General features: G+C 34.5%; 1 protein-coding gene across 1 annotated transcript; it reads right to left on the bottom strand.

Annotated features, from left to right (window-relative positions):
- Positions 1-1,353: 1,353 nt before the first annotated feature.
- On the bottom strand, positions 1,354-5,530 carry LOC105032656 (vacuolar iron transporter 1). The gene is given in 5 exon segments (XM_010907157.4): positions 1,354-1,825; positions 4,627-4,741; positions 4,826-4,911; positions 5,223-5,463; positions 5,466-5,530. Coding segments are annotated over 5 exon segments (774 nt in total). The 5' UTR covers positions 5,497-5,530; the 3' UTR covers positions 1,354-1,524.
- Positions 5,531-17,890: the final 12,360 nt, after the last annotated feature.

Below are 17,890 nucleotides of genomic sequence, written 5' to 3'. Positions count from 1 at the left end.
TTTGAACCCTAAAAGCACGCATGCTATATCACCTTTGGCTATAAGAAGACGACTGGGGTCAGCTTATCTCTACTGTTAGCAAGTGATTGAATCTTGCATATTGGCACAGAAAGGATATATAACGAATGCAACCTAATCAGTCACAGGAAATCGATATATCCCGCACTTGCCAACCTTCAATTTAGTCGCCCAGGTCAGAACCTTTGGAGGTAGCGCCAAGTAGAGGGGTGTGACTACTAAGGCAAACTCCAATTCACAAAAAATAGTAAACTTAATAATTACTCTATTCTTATGAAAAGTGAATCAAATTATTTACTTTTACTACAATTTGTTATATAGGACTGCTTCATTCTTGGTCCCAATTCAGTCTAAGCAAGTGCAAACTAATCGTATACTCGTATGATAACTTACTCAAATATGACTAAATTTCCATCACCCATATGGCCACCATTATGGATTGCATATTTTACTCTTAAACAACTCCATGTTTGTCAAGAGGAGATATTAGAGGATAGCTTGCATACAAATGTAGGCACAAGGAAACCTGGCTATGCTTGCCTTCATACACGCTTCCTCTAATGTTTTGTTATTGTTGCGTGCAACCACTCTTGTTTGAGAAGGCTGATGCATCCAAGAATTATGTCTGGCTATCACTATGATAGATTACATCTCTCAATGATGAGCGGCAGTTCATCAAGAAGTTAATTTAGACTCTGAAGAATAATGACCTCTACAGCCCTCACCACTTCTTTATCACGCCTGCTTTCAACTATATATAAGTATGGAGGGTATCATATGGTTGTGGCCAGGTTGTGTAACTAATGACCAACTTCACCACCATCCTCACCCATCAGTCCAAAACCATTTTCTTTTCATATAATGGATTAGGAGATCAAGATCGAGGCAAAATGCAATTGCTTCATGTGACCTTGAAGCTTTTTCATTTCAGATTCTTTTCTTTTTGAAGGTTTATGTTGGCTTGTTCTATTGAGATCTCTTTCCTCAACAAGCTTCCCGTGTAACATGCTTATATATGTCTCTGCCTACATGTCCACTTCTTTTCTCCAGAATATTCTTTCTTCTGCACATGTGATTCATTCAGCCCGATGTTAAGACCAGAATCTATCCTTGATAAGTAATAAAGCAGCCTTCAGCCTACGTTTTGTCAGTGGGCTTTCCAATAAACTAATGTTTCAGAACCAAGGACTTTATCTTATATCCAAAATTGTTAGGTCTGCCCAAATTAAGTTTGGGTGGCTCCTCTCTTCGTTAATTTTGCTGTTAGTGTGCTCAGCAGATCCTAGAACAAGATATTTTAACAATCGAGCAGTCATCCATATGCAATTCAAAAAGCCAAATCTTGCAAAAAGACATCAACTTCACCCATATAATCTCACTTCTGATAGTTGCTACTTTTTACAAGAAAAGAAACTACAGTTCGACGAAACAAGACCTATCCATCCACATGCTGATGATGATGATGGACCATTGCAAGCAGTACATTATAATTGCATGTGCTCGACCTCATGCACCTTGGACAGCTTTCGCCATGGCGTAGGCAGCAGCGGAAGCAAGTGCTCCAATGAAGGCCGTCTGAACAGCACTTAGAAGGGGGCGGTTGCCGGTGAAGTGGCCCTTCATGTAGCCAAAGATGAGAAGCGCCACGAGGGTGACACAAATTGATGTCAGCATCGCCTTCTCAGCTGTCGTGATGAACACGTAGGGCAAGAGGGGCACTATGCCACCCATTATATATGCCAGGGCAATTGTTAGAGCGCTCTGTAATGCCCTCCTCGGCTCCGGCTTCTCTAGGCCTAGTTCGAACCTGAAAGACAAGATCAGTTAATTATAAGGTCATGGTCATAATGAACAACTGTTGTTCCATCTTCTTGGAGTTGGCTATATGAGGCTTTGTTCATCTAGATTCTAGTTATCCAAGCGCTGATGTCAGTCTATTATTTGGAAAGGTGATTGCTAATTAATGCTGTTGTCATTCTGATGATGTTCCTCCTGACTTCCTTCTTGCTTGGGAGGTCAAAAGAAGAGGATGACTAGATCATGACAAAGTAGGAATGGCAATATTATGTTAGCTAATGAGGGCATAATAAACAGTGGACATAATTTTATGATTTTATTGAAAGTCTTTCTTCAATTAAATTGGAGTAATGACATAGGTATATTCTAGATAGAAACAAGTGTGACACATTGCAAAATCAATAGGTACCATGTTTTGCACCAGTCATATATACGTCACAGATCACGTGGCATGTAGGCGTTGAGAATAAGCCTCACAAAAAACAAGAATAATTTACTCAAATTCCTAAGGTACAGGACAATCTACACATATAATATAAAATTGGAAGTACTAGCACTACTCAGTAAAATATCCCTACTCGACTTTTTTTATTAATATATTTTTCTTTTTGATAAAATATACTCCCTGTATCACTTTAAAAGAGCAATTTGATGCATGTAGATAGAAAGAAATTAAGCTAAAGATAGATCTAAAATCATATGACATGAAATAGCAAGAAAGAACACGACATCTGTAAAGTATGAATTTAAATCAAGCAAAGCAGAAGAAAAGGATTCATGTAGCCGGCTCCAATTAGTTTGGGATTAAATTAGTTAATTTGAGTTGAAATGTAAAAGAAGATAAATACCTATTTTAAATCATAAATCAGTCTATGTCACATGCATAGTCATTCTACAAGGACCCACTTTGTAAGACCGATATTTGCATACACTAGCAACTGCATAGTTGTTGAGATAAACAGGTGTATATAAATCCAGCATATATTTTCAAAAAATTTTCAGCACTTATACCCTAAAATCTCCCATGCTTTCGTTAAAACCAAAAGCACCACTTTTAATTTAAACTCAAACTTCTCTCCAAAAATAACTAGGTTTGTGAACTTAAAACTTATGTTTGGTGCAATGGATTGGAAGAAGAATGGATAGGGAGAAAATATGGATGAGAAAGAGGATAGATGGTCCTTTATTCATTCATCTATGTGTTTGGTGCAGCATGAGAGGATGAATGTGAATAATTTCTCCTCTATTTGATAAAGAAGAAATCAAAAGAAAGATAAATGATATTTATATGATATTTTTACTAAATTATCTTTGATAAGGAAGTATTATTATTATCAATTTATAACACTTATTTATACCAAAAAAAAAAAAATACAAATTATAAAATTTATATTTTATAATCATATAAATATTTAATTTAATTTAATTTCATAAATTAATTATATATAAATTTATTTATTTATATATATTAACTATATAAATAATAATTAATTTAAATGGTTTATTAATTTTATGCAAATAATTAACTAAAAATAGTGAATATAAATAAAAATAGAAGATACTAATTATTTACCTATAATCATGAAAATTATGTACTAAAATTAACATAAATAGTAATAAAATTTAATAGTATAAGGTTAATAGTATAGGTGAAATAAAAATAAATATAAATATAATGATTGAAAAATAAAAAAATATTAGATTTTTTCAAAAAATTAATAAGAATAATTTTGTCAGTATAAAAACTACTCTCGCATGCTCCATACATCCTTTCTTTCCTCCTTCCAATTTGAGAGGATGCAATTAGTAAGCCATGATGGATGGCAATCTATCTTTTTCATCTATCCATCTTAAATTTTTTTTGAACCAAATGATAGATGGAGGCACCCATCCTTCCAATCTCATCCATCTTTCCTTTCATGATTTCAACCAAACATTGGAAAAACATTCACCATGAATATTATTTTCTCAAAAAAGAAAAAATGGTAAGAAGCATATAATAAGTTGATTCTTTTTGTGGTAGCAAAAAAAAAATTCTTCAATAGAAAAGAAACTTGATAATATTTTAAGGCAACATACCCTTTTTATTTCAGATGCATTTACAGACTAACCTCATCCACTAAAAGAAACATAGGTTCAATATTCAAAGAACTAGCAAAGAACATAGAAAACATTGGACCTAGTTTCTCTGATCTTTTAGAAAAAACTCACTTTACTTTTGTATTAGTAAAAAATGTAAATTTTTATATTTGGACTTAAGCAATCAATAAGCACTACTCTCATAGACAGGCATATATGAAGTTAAAATAACACGTATTGATAATAGATGCACACCAAATATAAGAAGCTCCATATTTATAAACATTCTTGTGAGCAAGCATGAGGATAGGGATATAATGGTCCACTAAAAATCAAAACATACTATATGTGCAAATCTTTAGTAGTCTCCCATGGTTTTGCCCCTACATCAAGTACAAAATGAAAAGTATCTAAAAAAAGTTACCACCTGTGTGCATCTGGGGGCAAAGTCACTTAGAATCATCAAATGCATATTCTTGGCAAAATAAATAAATAAGTCTAACCCCTTGTTTTTCCAAAATCAATATGTAAAATTTATATAAGAAAATTAATAATATTTAGAGTGGACCTTCCCAGTTGAGGCCCCAGCTAGAGAAGATCAATGTGAATATGAAAAATTAAGCGGGCTTTTCTTACAAAATTCCCTCCTCCATACTCCACAATGAAGTTCTAGTGTCCCTGCTGAAAACAATAGCTTAACCAGTTCCACAAAAAATGAAAAAGTCCACTTACTTCATCATGAACTCGAGCCATGCCTGTGGATTTTTCCGGAGGGAGTTTACAATCGGAGTATACTCATGCGGCTGGAGCCCATATTGCGACAGAATCTCCGCGATCTCCGCCGCCTCTGTTCAAAACCCGACCGTCAGATCAAAATCAAACGGCCAAAGCAAGCCCCACCAGGATAATGAAACTGTGTACCCGCACTCACCGGTATCCGGGACGGTGATGATTTCCTCCTGCTCCCGCTTCAACTCGCGCATGTAGTGGTCCGCCTCACTCTTCGCCGCCAGATACCTGCCACGTGTACAAATCAAACCCAAAACCAGCACCACATCAAGCCAATCCGGACCGCTGATTCGGTGAACCTATCTTTGCCACGTCGTCGGGGTGGTTCCGGAATATCCAGGACTCCGGGGATCCCCCGGTGCGTCTAGCGCGCACAAAAAAGAAAAGAAATCTCCGGCCATGGCCTTTGAAGCCACCACGGTCTCAGGACACCACTACATATTTCGTTTATGGACGGGTCCAAGGGCGGTGGTAACCTCACCGGAGATGAGCGATTAATTGGTGACGGGATCGGGGTATGAGGGGAGGAGAACAAGTACCCGCCAAGGCCCATGGAGATGGCGCCGGCGGCGACCTCGGCGAGGCCGGCGGTGAGGATGAGGGAGGAGGGGGCGGACGTGCCGGAGAGGCCGGCGGCGAGGGCGAATGGGACGGTGAGGCCGTCAGAGACGCCCATGATGACGTCCCGGACCACCTCCCCCGCCGTGAAGTGATTCTCCTCATGCATCTGCAGCAACTTCTCCGTCGCCGACGTCGAACCCAGCGCCGCCGCCGGCGTGTTTTGGTCGCCGCCCTGCCTTCTTCGAGCACCATTCCGCCTCTTTGGTCCCTTCGAGGTTCGGTTTTTTATTCGCTTTGTTTGGCAGTGGAGAAGGCGAGACGGGTCATTATATACTACGGGCGCGTGTGCCGTGAATTCTGGGAATGTTCAAAAGAAGACAACAGAATCGTGTATTTTACGGAATTGCCCGTAAGAGAAGGAAGTACTTGATAGATCATGTGCCAGCAGCATTACATTGTCGTACAGACTTATTACAAACTTTAAAGCATAGCAAAGTTAATTACATAAACAGTAGACCCCGTAGCCAAGAAGACAACTGGAAGCCACGCCGTAGTACTAGTAAGCCGGGGCAATAATAATGCCCAGTGATATGGTGCAACCCACCTTTGCCCCATGGCTGTGCGAAGATGAGAAGCTAGATGTGTTTTTGATCTACGTGCAATGTTTGCATTCATTTTTTTGGTGTCATTTATTGCAAATATGATTATATGTTTGCATTCATCCAATGACTTTTTTATGTCATCGTACTTTTCAACCATTATTAATGAAGAGTACGATATAATTTAGAAACGATATAATAATTTAGATCAGTCATTGCTTAGCAAATTTTTTAACTAATAATATCTCTTGTAGAGCGGCAATCAAATCATCGTTACACTAAAAAATTTTCATATATTTGTACTGATGTCTAGCTCCTATTTTCATTCCAATGATAATTGTTAAGTAAATGATATTTATCTCTTGAAAAATCTTGTTCGCAGCTAGGATAAATAATAGTTATTATTTATATTACAATTGAGAAAACCAATTTTCATTGAACATATTCAAAAGATCTATTTTATCAAAAAAAAATTATGATAGACTTATTCCCACAAGGAACAAAAGTTGAATACAACAATATTTTATTAAAGTTTAGAAATGTGACTGACCTTACATTCCCTCCAAAGTTGCTGTGTCATCTTAGAATAAATATAAAATTATAAATATTTGATCTACAAGGATCATCTAACTAAATGTAAATCCTTTTGATCACAACAGATAGAGCTAGATATACAGAAGCGAGATCTACTACATCAGAAAGCTAAATCACATTCCAAGCTTCTAGAGACCATAACTTGGCTTTTTTGAGATTTTTTCTCTTTGTTTGGCAGAATTCACGCATGTGCTGTAAATGATTCAGTGAATCATTAGACTCGATGTAGATTATCTTAGCCACAATGAATATTCAGAAGGATCATCAGACTAGATGTGAATCACTTTATCCACTATAAATATCCAAAATGATCATTAAACTTGATGTGGATTATTTTGATCACTACAAATATTCAACATGGATCGCCAAACTCAATATAGAATATTTTGGCTACTATGGATATCTAGAAGAATCACCAGACTCAGTATGGATCACTTTGGTCACTATAAGATAGAATTCAATGTAGATTATGTGGACCATTACAAGTATCAAAGATTATCATCAAACTCGATTAGGAATACTTTGGCCACTATGAGTAGGGGTGGATAGGAACTAGGACCAAGATATGCCATATTGGAAAGTTAAATCGCATGTCAAATTTTAGAAGACCATAACTTGATCATACGATGTCTGATTGAATTTTTTTTAAAAATTGAATATTTTTTCGAGATCTATAAATTTAGACTAAACCTCACAAGGCTAAATTGCATCAAAATTCCATCATTTAATTAGGCCTCGAAATGGACAAATCCAATGAAATATTCTTTTTGGGAAAAGACACTGATCGAAGGTAATCTTTCAACCCATGAAGAATTAGATAGAGCAATTGGAGATAAAATTGATATACAAGTCAAGATCTATCTTCCATAAAATTTTTATATTTTTTTCATCATTTTTTATTAATCATCCTTTTTTTAGAGAAATAGCTCTATTCGAACCAGAAAGAGGAATTTGATCCAAATCATTTAAGGATGTACATCCTTCTAAAAGATAAGAAAAAGAATCTAACCTAAATTATACAAGGATGGACCTCACTATTATAAATAATGGCTATGTACCTCATTTTATGAGGTGGAGAATCAATTAATGAAAGAAAATATGAGCCCTACTTTCACAATTCTACTATCTCTTCTAATTTTTTTTAAGAGATTCAAGTTGAATAGGTTGAAGAATTATTTTTTTTATATCTATCGGATTAAGTTGGTATCAGAGCATCAGTCTCCTACAACTATGGAAGTCTTAGTGCATAGTCCAAACATTTGAGTAGTATAAGCAAATGATAAAAGAGCTATCCATACTTGAAGTACATCGAAGAATAAAGATGAATAAGATTGCTAGTTTTATCTCAATGGATGATGAGATGAAGTAACATCTCATGCCATTAGAGGAGAAAATGTCCCAACTCACTAAAAATATCTTTTGATTAGCGATGCCTTCAACATAAGTACCAATAACTCCTGTAGCAAATCTATAAGAATATTGATTATTAGCAATGATCAAATGCTGTCACTAATAATCAAAAAGCCATCGTTAATAGTTATAATAACTGACGAACGTCGCCAATAAACCATAAAAAAAATTAGATGCTGAAAACCATTATTAGCGATGGTAGGAATAATGCCACTAATATTCATATTAACGACAGCAATTCCGTCGCTTATAATATTTTTTTAATTATATTTTAATTTAAATTAAAAAAATTAAAAAATATATTAGTGATCGCTTGTCATCGCTAGTGGATTGTCCAGCATCACTACTAATAAGGAACATATGTCGATTGTCTGTGGTTTCAATATTTAGCGACTGCTTTACTCCATTACTAATAAGTTTTAGCCATCGCTAATAGTCATTGGACATATATCAATTGCCTATACTTTGATGCTTTGGTGATAGCATTAGCATCAGATTTACCATCGTTAATAAATTTTTTTTTTTTAAATCCAGCAATTATATTTGTTAAAATCTATTATAATTAAATTAACAAGTAATTATATTTACTAAAATCTATTATAATTAAATTAACAATCAATATATATTTATAAACACTATAACAACTAACAATTAACTATCATCATCATAAATAAAAAATTAATATTATATAAAAAATATAAATTATTCAATTGTATAAGATAATATTGTTTAAATATCAAAATTAAATATATTACATCAAAACTAAAAATAATCAATAGAGATCCTCCTCCTGCTCCTGCTCCTGTAAGTCTTTTGCAGCAACAGGTGGATGTGAACCGGATGTTCCAGCATCCTATAATAAAAATATATATATATTATTAATAACTTTATAACTAAATTAATTAAAACTATAAAACTAAAGTAATTGATGTCTCTCTCACTTCAAGCTTAAATCTTTACGGAGGGATATATTTTGATATATCCTTCATTCTCGAATGAATTATTTCTATATATTTTATTCGATGATACGAAATTATAAACACCTCAATCCGTCCATCAGATGGTTAGATTAAATTTTGACCCCTAGGTATCCCCTCCCTCCCACTTGAAGCCTAAACCATTATTGAGGGGTATGTTTCGATATACTCCTTCGATTCTTGAATAGATTGTTCTTATACATTTGATTCAATGATATGAAGCGATAGACATCCCTAGTCTATCTATCAAATGATTAGATTGAATTTTGACCCTCTGGATACCCCCCCATCCCGTTTGAAACCTAAACTATTACAAGAGGGCATATTTCGATATACTCCTCTTATTCTCAAATAGATTATTCTTACATATTTTATTCGATGATATAGAACTATAGACACCTTCAACCCATCCATCGGATGGTTAGATTAAATTTTAACCCCTTGGGTACCCTCTCTCTCTCAAGTCTAAACCATTACGGAGGACTATATTTTGATATACTACTTCAATTCTTGAATGGATTGTTTCTACCCATCCCATTCGATGATACGTACGTACGTACACCTCCAGTCCATCCAAATGGTAGATTGATTTTTAACCTCTAGATCCTCTTTTTCGATTCAAGTCTAACTATGTGAAGCTTCTAAATATAAAAATTAAAATAAATAAAAAAATTATCAATATCACTTGACTTATTTGCTATGATGACTGTGACAACCAGCTAATTAGGTTGATCATGTAGATGCGGATCTCAAAAAATCTCAACAACCATCTCGCGAATGGCATTTCGGAAGCTCTGAGATCGCTGGCAAAAAAGTCTCTACACGACCTCCTTGATATGTGCATCACCCCACATCTGGATTGTTGAGGCCTGAGAAGAAGATGTCGAAAATCAGTGAGCTGCAAAAGGGTCGAAGTTATATTCGAATCCTATGATCCGGCTCCTACTCACCCCTCTAGTGGCCCTAAGCCATCCTTCGAGGTCAAAGAGGGGCTAAGAGAACGGGCCCTTATTATGCCGTGCTCCAATGTACTTTGTGTAATCCACCTATACAATTTAAAAATTAATTAGTGGTGTTATACATATCAATTATACAAAAATTTAATAAATAATATTTTAAGTTATCGCAATCCATTTGGACTTAGAATCTAGGTAATCATGGATCCTTCTAGACTAACGTGTGGCCTCCCATAACTATAGCTGTTCTAGTACATGACCTAGCTACCGTATCTACAATAAGTAAATAATAAAATTAAGTTAATAAAAATATACATATGATCAATTAAATATGAAATTAATATAAGTCTAAAATTTTTATCAATCTATCTGTTATAACATATGTACCAATGGAGCCGTCGGTGTACTTAATTGGATCCTGCTAGATTGTTCGATTCTATCAGACCTTCTGCCATCTATCAGAGTAGTCCTCACTACTCCATTGGTCACATAAAGCCACCCATACATCTCTTCACATCCAATGATTTGTGAAAGATTTTCAGTCCGATGGTGACTCGAAACTAGACAACTCCATGACAGACTGCTTGAGGTTTACAGTCCATTCCGAAGCCTACGTGTGCTCATCTCTTCAAAGGTTCGACGGCCAGTCTCCTTATCCTGAGGAGTTTCAAATCGATAGTATTTTTATAATTAAAATAAAATATTTATTAATAAATAAAATATAAATATAGTATGAATTTAAAAATTAAACATCTTTAACTTATTAGGAATATCTCCCAAGCTGCATCGTGAGCCCCCAATGGCTAACTGAAAAACTCATTCATCAGCTTCGACATCAATCATTGGATGATCCTAGTAACCACACGGGACACCCCAAACTCCTTAAATATCCTATAAAATTGATTTTGAATAATAAATATTAATTCTAAAATAGTTAAACTTTAAACATATTTCTTGAAGATCTAGTACTTACGAGTGACTCTGCATTAGGATGAGCTCTCTATCCTTCGATCGAGTTGGAGGTGCTGCGAGCCGAGTGGATTCTCTACGACGACACTGAGACTGAGAGCTGGCCACTGCTCTGTGTGACTATGGGGTCAATGATAACTCCAAATCGTCCAAACTTGAGAGTAACAAAATATCATAAAAAATATTATATTAAATAATAAAAGATAAAATAATCTATTTTTTTTTAAAGTATTAGAGTTTACTAAGTGATGTGGGTGCTATAGAACCATACAAGCTGGCCCCATAAGAGATCTCTCCTTGAGAACTTTATCCGCTGGAGCTCTCTCCTCGACTAGCACAGCTTCATCCTCTAGAAGTAATTATCTTGTTATTTTTAAAAATAAAAATAAATAGATTCATAGATTAATTATATAATTATGATAAATAATTAAAAATTAAAATGATACAAAAAAGTATGAAATGCAAATAAAGCAAGCACACCATAAAGACAAAGAAAACTAGCTGTTATGCATCCCCGAGCTTGGGGTCGACTCCAATTCCTCGAAGGTCGACTCCATCTACTCAAAGGTTGACTCTAATTCTTTAAGGATCGACTCCATCTACCATAGGGTTGACTCCTCCTGTGGACTGAAAAATCAGCTTTCTATCCTCTGAGACCAAGTCGTCTCCTCCTTCACAGAGGTTGACTCCATTATCCTTGAGGCCGACTCCTTCCTTTCAGAAACTTAAAATCTTCCTCTTTTTAGCATGTTTCAGTGCAGGGGTCGACTCCTTACTTCTTGGGATTGACTCCACTAAGTCTGAAGATTTATTCAATATTAAAAATTTGAATAGAAAGACATAATGGGAGTTTAATATACTTACTACTACTCATCGATCGGTCTCTTCAGATGTTTGGTATCCTTCAGATTCTTCTTCCAATTCTTCACTTTCTTCCACTTCTTTCTCTTCTTCCTCTTCTTTTCCTTCTTGGATATGATTGTCCTTTAAAACAAACTCAGTATAATCTACCTCTTCATGTATCTTTTCAATAGATACATCTATCTATACTGTACTGGTCCCCCACCATAGCTTCATACACCAAATGAATCATGAGGTGCTCTATAGAGTTGAAGAAGCTAGAGGAGAATATCTTCTCCAACTTGCATATGGTCTCTACACTGCTAGCTTCAAAACTGGAGATGTGGTTAGTGGATGTTTGATAGCACAAATATCTTTGAAGAAAAGATTAAGCTTGATCAAAGAACTCCATATGGGATTGGAAAAAAGATCACGCCAAGTCAAAGGAGTAATTATTATATGAAGATATGGCAGTCATGGATCTTTAGCTCATAGAACTTGCAATCTTTGACATTGATGCATTGAGCTAGATTACTTACATAACCATCTGAGAATTTAAGATTGTTACACCATTCACATACATCATTCAACTACTCCATGTTAAAGTATAAGATGCTTTCGACTTCAAAAATTTTTTTAATGACATCTTAACTAGCTCTAATAGAGAACATTTGCATATGTTCTTCATATTTGCTTGGATCTTAAGATTGTCCTTCATCTTATCCTTGACATCTATAATAGTGTAAAAAATATTATTGAATGCATTCTTCTCAATATACATGATATCAAGATTATAACGGATCAAATTGATGGACCAGTATGGTAATTCTCAGAAGATGCTGTGCTTCATCCAATTATAATTTTTATCGAATCTCTAAGATTTTACTTATCAAATAGTATGCCAAATTAGACTTCATCCAATTGGGATACCCTCTAAAATACTTTCATACCACTGAGTCATAGGGATGCATGGTCCTTCTCTATCTTATTCCTCTTGAAACTATCCCACTGCTTTAAAAAAGATGATGCTCAGGGAGAAATTGATGATGACAATCGAACTAGCAGGACTTATGATCATGCTCAAGTTGAAATAATTTTATATTCTCTATGCAATAGGGAGATGCTAGCTTCCCATGAGTACTCCATCCTGACAGCATTCCATAAGTAGAAAAATCACTAATGATCTACATTAATACAATCTTCATTATAAAATTCTACTTCTTTAATGCATCAAAAGTACGTGTGCCATCGGACGATAAAAATTTCAGCTCATTAATAAGAGGCCTTAGATATGCATCAATACTTCTATCAGGATATCGTGGTCCAAGAATAACTAATGTAAGAATGGTGTTATGTTCTTTCATGCACATCTTAGACGACATATTGTATAGAGTAATAAAGACCAACCAACATAAATAAAGGGCCACTACATGACTGAATGGTGTAAATCCATCGATAGATAGATCCAGTCAGACATTGCATAATCTCTGAGCAAATAAAGAGTGGCAAGCATCAAATTTTTTTCATACCTCACTGTTCGATGGATGACTCATCATATCAGAATACTTACAAATTCTTTCTTTGTGCCATCTCATCTATCTGACAGTATTCTTGGACAAATAAAGCCTCCAATGCCTGGGAGTGAGGGAAAGGTATCGAAGAACTTTATATGGTATATCCTTCTGATTTCTATCCTCTTATCTCAGCTTAAATTGGCTTTCACTGCATATTCACATGAGCTCCTAAGTTGGTCCTCCTTATAGAAAAGTATGCAATCATTATGGCATGCATCTATCTTCTCGTATCCAATGTCTAACCCTTTCATCATTTTCTTTGAAGCATAGAAGCTCCCAACAAGCTTCTCATCTTTTGATAGTATTTTCTTTATGATTGCTACCATCCTATTATAATAATTGACTATCATATTAAACTCGATCTTCAAGTTCAATAACTCTAATATAGCTAATAATATAGTGTGTGTTTCACATCCCAGCCATAGTGATTCATCAACATCTCTCAGCATACGATAAAAATTATCACTGCCAACTTTTAAATCATCCTCTACATTCCAATTAAATTCAGGACCAGCTGCATTCATAACCATATCTACTATTCTATCTATGTCCCTGTCCTGCTTACTTCTAACCCTTGTAACTATCTCCCATGTCTCTTCATGTAGGTACCAATGATTGTAGTTGGGTATAAATTTACTTCTACATAAATGGACAGTCATTGTATCCCTATCAACCATTTTTTTATTATCACATCTCTTACAAGGACAATAAGTCCATCCTTGATGTACAATGCCGCATTCTTAAAAGTATAATCACAGAAGTACTCTACACCCTCCCTATATTTAGTAGAAATTGCCCCATCGATTACTCGACGGTCCATCCAACTATGATCCATGGCACACTACCTAAGAATTCTCCATATACAAATACAAGATAATTGCTAAATGATTATTTTATTATTTCGAACAATGTATCCTACCATCAACTAATAGGTATAGAAGGTCTTATCCCATTTAAGAATTATATTAATTCTATAGGTCAATTATAATCATCAAATGATATGCAATAGAGGTCGAAAAAATTTTGACAGTATTTTTTCTTAGTTCTCCCCATATAGCTTAAGATGTGTGAGGAAAACTAAGAGGAAATGCTATCCAAATTTTTTTTTAACCCTCAACATACCGTTTGATTACTGTAATGATCTATAGAATTAATTATATTTCTCAAACTATCCACACTGGATAATTAATTGATCAATGTACATAATTCTTTCATCCATATAAAAATATATAAATATATGGATGCCATAGAATATGTACATTAATCAAAGATGATCTTTGATTCTATACAATGTAATATTTTTAAAATTTTTAAATTAGCAGATTCCAAAGCATTAAGCAGCATTACAAATATGGAGAGTTGGGATGCACATCTGTGCATGCAGACTTAGGGTGCCAGACGACTAGACCATGCACCTTACACACCAGAGACTACCGTCCAAGACAACTGGGTCATGAATCCCATGCTGATGGGCTGGGCTGGGGGAGTCATGGAGGCGGCCCCCCTAGCATGCTAGCAGGGTATCCAGGCAAATTTCACCCCAAGAATTTCAAAGCACCGAGTAGCATTACAAATGGGGAGGATCGAGATGCGCATCCTGCACACACTGGCTTCAACTGCAGGACAATCGAGCCGTGCGACTCGCGCACTAGGAGCTATCACCCAAGGTAGTCGGGTCACTCATCCCATGCCGATGGGCCGAATTAGGGCATCCGTAGAGGCGGCACCTCCTACCACCCCAACAGAGCATGTAGGCAAATCTCATCCTGGGGGTTTCAAAGTATCGAATAGCATTGCAAATGGAGAGGACCGGGATGGCATTCCATGCACGTGGCCTTGAGGCATCGGATGATCGAGCCGCACCACAAATTAAATTCAAACATCAAAAATTTAAATAAACATCACATATACATTAAATAAACATCTATATCATGAACATTATATATTATCAATTACCAATTAAATAAATATCCACATAGTTCTTTCAATTACCAAATTATATATATATATATATATTATATATATTAGATGATGACCAAATTATCATCACAAGAACTTTGGAAACTTCATGACGATAATTTTTTATCACAAAATTTTTTAGTGCCAATAATTAAATTCTTATATCATAGAAAACTTTTGAATTTTATCTTCCATTTTCGATTTTGTGTGATACCAGAAACTATAGTGATTGCCTTTCATGATAAATTGGATGGGATGTTGTTACCTAAGTAATGATTTCATGATGAGAATTTCTATTGTCACAAAAGATAATCCATAACTTATAATTCATGATGACTATTAATTGCCATGACAAGAATCTATATATTATCATGAATGCATGGGAAATGGATAAAAATTCATTTCTAAAATATAGTCCAACTAGTTTGGGATGTCCAAAAGAAACCATATAGATGAGAAATAGGCTTATAGAAGTAAACTAGGGTGCACATGATTTATATATCTAACTTCTTAATTATTATTTTTTATAGATATATATTCATGAACAAAGGAACAAAGAATATCACAGTCACATAAACTAGCAAATAGAATATAATAAAATGTATACTTCGCTCCTTTAAGTATGGTAAATGTATATATGATCAAAATACTGATAAGTCAAGTTCTGTCAAGTAAAAAAACTGGGTAAATATAATATAATGAGAAAAATATCATATGAATAAATGAGAATCATGTAATAATATTTTTTTTAAGAATGAAAAAAATTAAAATTTAATTATGCCAAGCATCATTACAAATTGGAGGTGGCATTCAGCATCAAAGAGTGGTTAAAAAGAACACCAAATAATCGTTAAAGAAATTGGTTAGATGAAAACTAGAATGTTTTAGAAATTCACAGTGTTTAGTTTTTTACTTGTAAAAAATAAAATGATATGCCTTTGTGATAGCAATGGCCTTTTTCATTTTTGTTTTCATCAACATTATCAACCTAGCAAGACTACATCATTATCTTATATTCAAGTCCTTACACCTACATGGGCACATTTCCCCACCTATTTACCAGTATAAAATGCTTTTTGCATTTGGATGATGTACATCTACACTACAAAGGAAGACAACAACACTAAACTTATGTTAAAAATAAAGGGTGAGGAAATCTATACTCTTGGCCTTCAAGATTTGGCATCCCTTCTTAATTTAGGGTTGTCCCTTCTACATAATAACTTGACTAATATTTTTACCAATCTAAAGAAAACAAGTCCTTTCAATACCTTTCCTTCTAGTCTTCCTCGTTGCATAAAAAACATAGACATTCTTCTGCTTAAAATGAGTTTTGGCTGCCTAGTTGGAAGATATACCCATATTCACAAATTCAGATCCTTTATCATAATTATTGTTGCAAGTGAATTGAGTTTACCCAGTTTTAGTCTAGAACTAATAAAAATTGACTTGGTTCAACCCTAACCGAAGTTATTTGGATTAGCCTTGATTCAAAAAACATGATCGATCTTAATTATGAACTAGATCTGCATTACTAAATTTTTAATCTAAATCTAAGCTAACTAGAACTGATTCAAAACTTGTATATTATACTTTAGATTACTCCTTCTTGAATATAAGAAATTAGCTTTTTTTTGTTATCTAGTCAATCAATAATGTGTTGTTAATTACAAGTATATATGATTATCAATCAAATCTTATATAGAATATATTTCTTTGATAATGTCTACATATTTCATACTATTATTTTATTACATAATAACTTTACAACATAATTAGATAATCAATTTATGTTTTGTGTTGAGATTAGTAGTGACTCGATTTTGAAAAAATGTCCATGGAGTGACAAAATTAGCATTACACTTCATCCAATCCAATCTGTTAATGTGGCTTAAAGTCTAGATATTTTTATGGGCTTGAATTATGATTTGACCTGAAGAGCCCGCATTGCAATCCGAATGAAATATTTTGTGAGGTCTGTGGTGATAGTGGAGGGCACAGACTGATAAATATTGTATTTTCTATCAATCTCGATAGTTTGTTAGGAGAGATTTAAAAAATCAGATTGAGACTAGGGTTTGGAGAGTTCTAAGTGATTGTATCTCTCTTTTCATCATAGTAAAATTTTTTCTCTCGTATCTTGCCCGTAGACGTAGGCTTTACAGCCGAACCATGTAAATCCTGTATCATTTTTCTTCTCTTCTCTATTCTGTGTGATTGTTCGACTCTGTGTGCCTTATTTTATGCCTGTTATAACAAACTGATATCAGACCATTATGTGCGTGCAATTTATGGTTCACAGATGGTGTCGTCTTCAACGAAGTATGAGGTGAAGAAGTTTAATAAAGGATTGAGTTTCAGTCTATGGAAGATTAAAATAAAATATTCTTTGATTCTACAAGGTTTATGGAAGACAGTCAAGGATAACTTTTCAAAAGGTACAAAGGAGGCAAACAAGGCTGATCTAAAGGAGAAAGCCTTGAGTGCGATTTTCATGAGCATTACTGATAATATTCTACAAGAGATTGCTAGTGAAAAATTGATATCTGAGGTATGAAAGAAATTGGAGGAGCTGTATTCCATCAAATCACTGACAAATCATCTCTATCTGAAGAAAAGACTATACAATTTTAGAATGAATGAAGGTATGCCCATTAAAGAATATCTGAATGAATTTAATTCAATCATTATGGATCTGAAGAATATAGATATTGATATTGATGGTGAGGATCCGGCTTTGATTGTGTTATATTCATTGCCACCCTCAT

The sequence above is a fragment of the Elaeis guineensis genome, chromosome 3, assembly GCF_000442705.2.
Source record: "Elaeis guineensis isolate ETL-2024a chromosome 3, EG11, whole genome shotgun sequence".
NCBI classification, from domain to species: Eukaryota; Viridiplantae; Streptophyta; class Magnoliopsida; order Arecales; family Arecaceae; genus Elaeis; species Elaeis guineensis.
This window is presented reverse-complemented; position numbering and strand designations above follow the sequence as displayed.